The sequence below is a fragment of the Archocentrus centrarchus genome, chromosome 1 (assembly GCF_007364275.1).
Source record: "Archocentrus centrarchus isolate MPI-CPG fArcCen1 chromosome 1, fArcCen1, whole genome shotgun sequence".
Lineage (NCBI taxonomy): Eukaryota > Metazoa > Chordata > Actinopteri > Cichliformes > Cichlidae > Archocentrus > Archocentrus centrarchus.
Window position 1 is genome coordinate 812,593 of NC_044346.1, and position 10,285 is coordinate 822,877.

A 10,285-nucleotide genomic window follows, 5' to 3' on the forward strand; every position below is an offset into this window, starting at 1 on the left:
CCAGAACTGGGCTGGATGTTCTGGAGTGGGTGGTGCCCTGCTCCCCTGGGGGTTGGGGTTCGCGACGGCGTTGGCCTCTTTGGTGGGGGTGGGGGGGCTGTGAGGTGTCAGGCGGCTCTCAGGTGCCTGGGGCCCTAGGGTCCTGCTGCCAGCCTGCGCAAGGGGCTAGCCTCTGGCAGTGGAGCTGGTTTCCTGTTGCCTTGGCTTCTCTGGGGTCCTTGCCCCTCAGCTGGAGGGGCTTTATCTGGGACCTCCCTATGCAGGCACAGCATAGCAGGATTGTTGGTTTGTGTAGCTGTGCTTTATTTCTGTTTTATTTTTTTCCTTATAAATGTATTTTTCCAGGTATTGTTTGGGTTGTTTTGTATGTTGTTTTATCTTTTTTTTTTTTTTTTTTTAACAAGTGCAGCAGCTGATGAACCATTGTGGTTCATCCCCTTTTCCTATTTTCTCCCCTGTCTGTTTTTTTTTTTCTCTTGAACAGCCTGTCAACTATGGCACACATGTATAAGTATGGGAAAAATAACACAAATAAATTAATAAAATAAAAGGGCAAACATTAAGAAGAGGAACGTATAGAGAATCTATAGAGCTCACCTTGGAAGAGTAAATATGTCTGGCACAGCAGTGCATTCAGATCACAATTCTGGTTGCAAAATCTGCCAGACATGACAGGCTGTAAGGGGTTCAGATTGGGCAGGTTATTCCTCACAGTCACACCCCTCCAAGTCTTGCTGTCATGGCCTACCTGAAAGATAACTTGACTAGCACACCACCCATAAACTGTATATGCAAGATCCCACTGTCTGAAAAATGAAACTAATGTTGAAGTGCTTTGAACTTCTTCTTCCAATGAGATTGAAGTCTGTGAGAAAAGGGGACCTCGGCAGACCTCCTGTGACCTCAGCAAATAACTGAAGTGAGTTTATGATATTTTTGTAAACCAAGAGGAGTGTAAAACAAGACATGCTCATTACTTAAAGACTAGCAAGTTAGATCTGCTTGTTGCCAATGTTGTTACAGTATGTCCAGTTTAGTTCATGTGGTGCACAGGTGACAAAATGCTCAAAGACTGAAATGCAGCAGCCTGGGTTTGAGTCCCACCCAAGACCCCTTGCTGCATGTCCTCCCCTGCTCTCCCCCTGCTGTGCCATGCACCACCTAACAAAGGCAAAAGGTCCAAATAATAAAAAATAATTCCAAGATGGTAACAGCTAAAATGCTCAGCTTGATGCTTTCTAATGGTTTATATTCAGTCTGTGGTTACAACCAAAGTCAGAATGATGGATCTCAAAGTTGTGAGTCACTGTTAAAAGTTGAATTTTGCACCTGTGTTAACCTGGAAACATACAGCACACTGCTCCTGTAGCTTTGAAATACAATTCAGATCAATTCAATTCAACTCAGTTAAATTTAAATAGCACCAGTTCACAGTTCACAGCAGCTGTCTCAAGGCATTTCATATTGTAAAGACCCCACAATCTTTCCAATAAGCCGTGACTCAGTGCCACATTACCTCAGCACAGTAGTTTCTTCTCACAACTGTGCGCTCAAAACAATCACACATCCAAACATCTTTGCTTCCACTTCTTTGTTATTTAACACACACAACATGCAGTTCTTGTTCCAGCTGAGCATTAATTATTCAGCCAGACTTAACATTGTCACTGCTGGCATACCTGCAACAGAGAACATGACTGAAAACTGTTGTGCTGCACCCAGAGTAAATATCTGGTGTTTTATGGTGTTTCACCATGTAGGGCCGAGTCCAACGCTGCACTGAGGTCCAACAGGACAAGCACAGAGATGAGTCCACTGTCAGAGGCTCTAAGAAGATCATTGGTAACCTTCACTAATGCTGTTTCTGTACTGTGATGAATTCTGAAACCTGACTGAAACTCTTCAAATAAACCGTTCCTCTGCAGATGATCAGTTAGCTGTTTTACAACTACTCTTTCAAGGATCTTTGAGAGAAAAGGAAGGTTGGAGATTGGCCTATAATTAGCTAAGACAGCTGGGTCAGTGATGGCTTTTTAAGTAGCAGTTTAATTACAGCCACCTTGAAGGCCTGTGGTACATAGCCACAATATTTCCTGATTGTTTTTCACTAGTTTTGCATTTGGCTATGGTCAGTGTCACCATACATGGCCATGCCAATGCAGGAAGAGGCGGCGCAACAAAGAGGAGCTGAGTTTCCTGGAATAAAAGTGAAAGTTTGTGAGAGTCAGAGCAGAGCAGCAGGAGAGACAAATGTGTGTGTTTGTGTCTGAAGAAAATCAACCTGACCTCATCTGTTCTTTCTCAACAACCGCCTCAAACACTGGTGAGTACAGTTGATCAGATTCACTGTGTTTAACAAGCTGCATTAACACAAGACTTTCACTCATTCCACAGAGACATGTTAAACTTAAGGAGCGCTTATTAAACTATAAATGAGCAAAGTTAAAGTTTAAAGAAAAATTAATAAATCTGTCTTTAAAATGTGTTAGACTTTAGTCACATGTCTCCTGCTGTAATCTGACACATTTCTGAAACCTGAAAGTAGGTTCAGACTCTCTGTGCCTCTCACTCTGTGCCCACTGCGGTGTGTGGGATCTTCCAGGAATGGTTATGCTGTTATCAGATCTGATTGGTCAGTAGGCAGAGATTTACTGCCAAAGAACCAGAAGTAGTTGAGGGAACATCTGACTAAGCATAGGTAGGTTTCTGATTATAGAAAACAGTGCTAGTTGGTAAGAAATTAACCCCCTTAATCACACTGTAAACAGAAGATTAAACCTGAAGTAAACTTGCTAAGCCCCAAATCCTGGTTTGTAGTACAGGCTGCAGGGTAGGTGAGCTGATTTTCATGTTGTTGAAGTGAAATCTAAACAATCACAAAAATATTCATACTTTCACTTTTGTTCTCAGGGTGCAGACATGTCTGCTGCCAGCAATCTGCCATCTGAAGATCAGTTTCTGTGCTCCATCTGTCTGGACATGTTCACTGATCCAGTCACCACACCATGTGGACACAACTACTGCAAAAAATGCATCACTCAGCACTGGAGTAATACTGACCATTACTTCTGCCCGATGTGTAAAAGGGTTTTTCAAACTAAACTTGTGCTCCATGTCAACACCTTCATCTCTGAGATGGTCGCTCAGTTCAGACATGAAGCTCAGCAGAAAGCCAGCAGCAGCAGCTCAGAGCAACAAGCTGCCAAACCAGCAGAAGTTCTCTGTGACGTCTGCACTGGAACCAAACTGAAGGCCCTGAAGTCCTGCCTGGTGTGTCTGACCTCCTACTGTCACACTCACCTGGAGCCTCATCTGACAGTGAAAGGTCTAAAGAGACATCAGCTGATGGAGCCTGTGGAGAACCTGGAAAGCAGGATGTGTATGAAGCACGATAAACGTCTGGAGCTGTTCTGTAAGACCGACCAGACATGTGTCTGCACGCTCTGCTCTGTTTTAGACCACAAGAACCATGAGTTTGTTCCTCTGAGAGAAGAGTCTGAAGGAAAGAAGGCAGAGCTGAGGAAGACAGAGGCTGGAATTCAGCAGATGATCCAGAAGAGACGACTGAAGATTGAGGAGGTCAAAGAGTCAGTGAAGATGAGCAAAGATGCTGCAGACAGAGAGAAAGCAGAAGGTGTTCAGGTCTTCACTGCTCTGATGGAGTCTGCTGAGAGAGGCCTGAAGGAGCTCATAGAGGAGATCGAAGACAAACAGGAAACAGCAGAAAAACAGGCTGAAGGTTTTATCAGAGATCTGGAACAGGAAATCTCTGAGCTGATGGAGAGAAGCTCTGAGGTGGAGCAGCTCTCACACTCTGAAGACCACCTCCACCTCCTCCAAAGCTTCTCATCCCTGAAAGCTGCTCCGCCCACCAAGGACTGGACAAATGTCAGCATCCGTCCTCCATCACATGAGGGGACTGTGGTGAGAGCTGTGGCTCAGCTGGAGGAGAGACTCAGGAAAGACACAAGGAAGCTGTTTGAGGCTGAGCTGAAGAGGGTCCAGCAGTATGCAGTAGATGTGACTCTTGATCCTCATACAGCACATCGTGAACTCATCCTGTCTGATGATGGGAAGAAAGTGAAACATTGTGATGTGAGGAAGAAACGCCCAGACAACCCAGAGAGATTTTATGAATGTTCCTGTGTTTTAGGAAAGCAGAGTTTCTGTTCAGGCAGATTTTACTTTGAGGTTCAGGTTAAAGGAAAGACTAAGTGGACATTAGGAGTGGCCACAGAGTCGATCAACAGGAAGGAAAATATCACTCTGAGACCTCAGGAAGGTTTCTGGACTGTGTGGTTGAGAAACAGAAATGAGTACAAAGCTCTTGATGATCCTTCAGTCCGTCTCTGTCTTCCGTCTGCTCCTGAGAAGGTGGGGGTGTTTGTGGACTATGAGGAGGGTCTGGTCTCCTTTTATGATGTAGATGCTGCAGCTCTGATCTACTCCTTTACTGGCTGCTCCTTCACTCAGAAACTCCACCCATTCTTCAATCCCTGTAATAATGATGGTGGTAAAAACTCTGCTCCTCTGCTGATCACTCCTGTCAATCACGCTAAATAGAAACTGATCTGATCTGAAAGCAGATCTGTTCAGAACATATTCATTGGTAACACTTGTAATGGAAAATGCATAGATGAACTTTCACTTACTTAATGTATGCAGAATCATTGTTTGCTTGTACCTTGTAATTTCATGTTTTTCATCAGCTTAAAGCATAGGTTAAATAAATACTTAGACTCCTGCTGTGACTTGTGTGTTGATGATTTTTTGGTATTAAAGCTATTTTAAGCTTTAATGTTCTTTGTGATATTTTTATTCAGAAAGGTCAATTACGTCACAGTTTTGATGATTAAGGATGAGATTGGATGCATGACCCAGACTCTGGCTCACTGAACAAAGGATGTGGCATTTGATCCTCCCTTTAAGACAGTGGTTCTCCAACTTTGTCCTTCATGCTCCACTTCACCGAAGGAAATCTTTTCACTCCTCACGCAAAGCCTCATCAGGGGGGTATGATGGGGTGTTGGTGGTGACACAGCAGAACAACAGCTCTATTTACACAATTCAATTTTATTTATATAGTGCCAAATCACAACAAACAGTCACCGCAAGGTATTGTAAGGTAAAGACCCCACAATAATACAGAGAAAACCCAACAGTCAAAACGACCCCCTATGAGCAGCACTTGGTGACAGTGAAAAGGAAAAACTCCCTTTTAACAGGAAGAAACCTCCAGCAGAACCAGGCTCAGGGAGGGGCTGAGGGGAGGGAGACAGGACAAAAGACATGCTGTGGAAGAGAGCCAGAGGTTAATAATAACAAATGATTAAATACAGAGTGAAGTATGAACAAAGTAAATAAGGTGAATGAAAAGAAAGGCTTAGTGCATCATGGGAACCCCCAGCAGCCTAGGCCTATTGCAGCGCAACCAAAGGTGGTTCAGGGTCACCTGATCCAGCCCTAACTATAAGCTTTATCATAAAGTAAAGTTTTAAGCCTAATCTTAAAAACAGAGAGGGGGTCTGTCTCCCAAATCCAAGCTGGAAGCTGGTTCCACAGAAGAGGGGCCTGAAAGCATTTAATCATTAATTGTTATTAATCTCTGGCTCTCTTCCACAGCATGTCTTTCTCTCCCCTCAGCCCAGCCGGTCACAGCAGATGACCCCCCCTCCCTGAGCCTGGTTCTGCTGGAGGTTTCTTCCTGTTAAAAGGGAGTTTTTCCTTTCCACTGTCGCCAAGTGCTGCTCATAGGGGGTCGTTTTTGACTGTTGGGTTTTCTCTGTATTATTGTAGGGACTTTACCCACAATACAAAGCGCCTTGAGGGGACTGTTTGTTGTGATTTGGTGCTATATAAATAAAATTGAATTTAATTGAATTGAATTGAAAGTTGAAGGCTCTGCCTCCCATTCTACTCTTAAGTATCCTAGGAACCACAAGTAAACCAGCAGTCTGAGAGGGAAGTGCTCTATTGGGGTGATATGGTACTATAAGGTTTTTGAGATAAGATGGTGCCTGATTATTCAAGACCTTGTATGTGAGGAGAAGAATTTTAAATTCTATTCTAGATTTAACAGGGAGCCAATGAAGAGAAGCCAGTATGGGAGAAATCTGCTCTCTTTCTAGTCCCTGTCAGTACTCTAGCTGCAGCATTTTGGATCAGCTGAAGGCTTTTCAGGGAGCTTTTAGGAGAGCCTGATAATAATGAATTACAATAGTCCAGCCTAGAAGTAATAAATGCATGAATTAGCTTTTCAGCATCACTCTGAGAAAGGATGTTTCTAATTTTAAAAATATTGCGCAAATGCAAAAAAGCGTTCCTACATATTTGTTTTGTTGGAAATTTATTGCTACTATACATATATTCCATTCATTGCCTGTATCATTCTGCCCTTAACAGCCCCCTATACTCTCTATACTTTCTTTCCCCTCTTTGAACTTTCTCCCCTTATACTGGTTGTACCTTTGACCCCTTACACTATTTGTACTTTCTCTCTCTCTCCTCAGGTGTCCTTATCAGCTTCATATGCTGTTTATACCCTTTCCCCCTACCATTAGCAGTAATTATTCTTCATTTGTGTAAAAAGGGACTTACTTTATTTGTTAGCAGTGATTTATTCACATGTGGTAAAGTGTGGTTTTAGAATGGGTCTTAACTCTATTAATCACTGTTTACATTTATTATTATATGGGGATATACTTACTTGTATTACTCATTACTTATATTGTTTTAGTGTTATTAGTTTTATTACATGTGCACATATTATTCTTACACTTTATATTATTTTCACATAAGTGCCTGGGGTTGTTAGTTGTTATTTGAAGTACCAGGCGCCATTTTTATGGCACGTGCAGATAGGACACACACGCCAGTGTGTTGAGAGTTTTATGTTTTTGGGTCACTGAGGTGGGGATAGGACCTGTGTCTGGAGCCTTTGAAGAGTTGCTGACTTAATCACTGTCTTATTTGACATTTGTACCCTTTTGTCATATATCAGTCAAGTTTTATGGCAGGTGCACTTCCAAAAAAGGGAGTTCTGTGGGCCCCTTACAGCTGAAAAGGGGGGAAGAAATAAAAATCTGGCTAAGTGGGGGAACTGGTGATCTTATCTTAATGGATGTTTGAGTAGAAAAGGTCATACCTGTCAAGTCTCCCGTTTTGGCAGGGAAATTCCCGTATTTTACCCCTCTGTTCTGGCGTCATCCCGTATTTTTATTTTCCTGTATTTTTCCCGTATTTTCAGTTTTCAATTTTCATTTTTTTTAAAGCATTACTGTGCCACTCCAAGCTGAATTGTCACTATCACTAGGTTAGTGCCGACAGCAGGAACAACCCCGTAAAAACAACTGGACCTCAGTGCACCCTTTTCACAGAGTTCGGTGACATGTTTCTGGTTTAGTTTAGCAGAGTAAACAAATCCGGGCTAGGGCTCAGTATTGCCAACTTAGCGTTTTTTTGTTTTTGCCCCATAAAGCTATATAGCGACAACGAAATCCTCCGCTGTCACCATGTTTTGTGCACATAAAGCCTTCTTACTGTTTTGTACGCTTTGGCATCGCTCAGACCTCACTTTGTCTCCACCCTCCACCCTCCAACCCCCGAACCTCACTTAAACACCGAGCTTGCTCACCCACTCCCTCCGCTCCCCGGTCCTCGCTTTGGCCTTTATCAACCTTTGAGACAGGCGAGTTTTCTTACACAAGTTGGCAACAGAGGCTCAGATAAAGTTTATTTGTAGTTCTAAACATATTTATGGTGTTTTTTTTTCTTCACTTTTTGTCTCTCCAAAGATGTTTTTCTGCTCCTGCAGCCTCGAATGCAACTACAGTACATCCAAATTAGCAATTATGCAAATTAGGTGATGACTTCATATAGTGACCTCTATTTTCAGCAGCGGAAAATTTCCCCTATTTTTAAATACAAAACTTGACAGGTATGAAAGGTCATCATTGGTCACCTCTGTTTGAACTGTTGTGACCTAAGCACTAGACCTGTGAGGTGCAGCCTTAATCATGTGTCCTAAAGTGGGTGACAAGTGCCCAAAAGTTGATGGGGTGAGGATCAAATATCAAAGGGTGACAACTTATGCATGTTAATTTGGGGTGGAGGAAAGTCCCGCGGACAGGATATAATTGCCCTGTTTTTCGCCGTTGGAGCAGCTTGTTTTTTTTGTCTGCGCTGTTTCTCTTGTTGCTGGACTAACGGCTGTACACTCCCCGGAGGCACTTGCTTGCTTTTGCTTTCTTGCATTTGCTTTCTTGCCTTTTGTAACTCTGCTCGATTCCAGTGGATTATTTCAGGAAAATGGATTTTTTCGATTTTTGTGGATTACTTCAAAACAGTGGATTTAATTGGGAAGTTTTCCAGCCGGAGCCGGGGCCACCTATAGGACAAAAAGATAAAAAAGGGGAACCCAAACCATGACCAACAGTTTAATATGTGCATTGAAGGACATATTCTGGTCAAAATGACTCCAAGATTTCTCACAGTGTTACTGGAGGCCAAAGTAATGCCATCCAGAGTAAGTATTTGGTTAGACACCATGTTTCTAAGATTTGTGGGGCCGAGCACAAGAATTTCAGTTTTATCTGAATTGACAGGCAGGAAATTAGAGGTCATCCAGGCCTTTATGTCTTTAAGACATTCCTGCAGTTTAACTAATTGATGTGCGTCATCTGGTTTCATTGATAGATAAAGCTGAGTATCATCTGCATAACAAGGAAAATGTATATAATGCTTTCTAATAATACTGCCTAAGGGGAACATATATAATGTAAATAAAATTGGTCCTAGCACAGAACCCTGTGGAACTCCATAATTAACCTTACTGTCTGAAGAAGACTCCCCATTTACATGAACAAATTGCAGTCTATGAGATAAATATGATTCAAACCACTGCAGTGCAGTACCTTTAATACCTATAGCAAGCTCTAATCTCTGTAATAAAACGTTATGGTCAACAGTATCAAAAGCTGCACTGAGGTCCAACAGGACAAGAACAGAGATGAGTCCACTGTCAGAGGCTCTAAGAAGATCATTTGTAACCTTCACTAATTCTGTTTCTGTACTGTTATGAATTCTGAAACCTGACTGAAACTCTTCAAATAAACCGTTCCTCTGCAGATGATCAGTTAGCTGTTTTACAACTACTCTTTCAAGAATCTTTGAGAGAAAAGGAAGGTTGGAGATTGGCCTATAATTAGCTAAGAGAGCTGGGTCAAGTGATGGCTTTTTAAGCAGAGGTTTAATTACAGCCACCTTGAAGGTCTGTGGTACATAGCCAACTAATAAAGACTGATTGATCATTTTTAAGATTGAAGCATCAATAATTGGAAAGACTTCTTTGAACAGTCTAGTAGGAATGGGATCTAATAAACATGTTGCTGGTTTGGAGGAAGTAACTATTGAAGTTAACTCTGAAAGATCAACTGGAGCAAAAGAGTCTAAACAAATACCAGCAGTGCTGAAAGCAGCCGAACATGAAGAATAATCTTTGAGATGGTTCTGAATAATTTTTTCCTCTAATGTCTAAAATGTTATTTGTAAAGAAATCCATGAAGTCACTACTAGTTAAAGTGAAAGGAATACTCGGCTCTACAGAGCTCTGACTCTTTGTCAGCCTGGCTACAGTGCTGAAAAGAAACCTGGGGTTGTTCTTATTTTCTTCAATTAATGATGAATAGTAAGATGTCCTAGCTTTACGGAGGGCTTTTTTATAGAGCAACAAACTCTTTTTCCAGGCTAAATGAGCATCTTCTAATTTAGTGAGACGCCATTCCCTATCCAACTTACGGGTTATCTGCTTTAAGCTGTGCATTTGCGAATTATACCACAGAGTGAAGCTTTCCTTTTCAGAGGAGCCACAGTATCCAAAGTTATACGCAGTGAGGATGTAAAACTATTGACAAGATAATCGACCTCACTGGGAGCAGAGTTTAGGTAGCTGCTCTGCACTGTGTTGGCACATGGCACTGAAGAGCATAACAATGAAGGAATTAGATCCTTAAACTTAGTTACAGCACTTTCAGAAAGACTTCTACTGTAATAAAACTTATTCCCCACTGCTGTGTAATCCATTAAAGTAAATGTAAATGTTACTAAGAAATGATCAGACAGGAGGGGGCTTTCAGGGAATACTGTTAAGTCTTCAGTTTCTATGCCATATGTCAGGACAAGATCCAGAGTATGATTGAAGTGGTGGGTGGGCTCCTTTACATTTTGAGAGAAGCCAATTGAATCTAACAATAGATTAAATGCAGTGTTGAGGCTGTCATTCTCAGCA

The 10,285-nt window shown here is 42.1% G+C and overlaps 1 protein-coding gene across 1 annotated transcript; it reads left to right on the top strand.

The window, feature by feature from the left end:
* Positions 1-2,257: 2,257 nt before the first annotated feature.
* LOC115785077 (E3 ubiquitin-protein ligase TRIM21-like) lies at positions 2,258-4,563 on the top strand. The gene is made up of 2 exons (XM_030736533.1): positions 2,258-2,323; positions 2,911-4,563. Exon 2 carries the CDS (start codon positions 2,920-2,922, stop codon positions 4,561-4,563), a length of 1,644 nt encoding a protein of 547 aa, XP_030592393.1. The 5' UTR covers positions 2,258-2,323; positions 2,911-2,919.
* Positions 4,564-10,285: the final 5,722 nt, after the last annotated feature.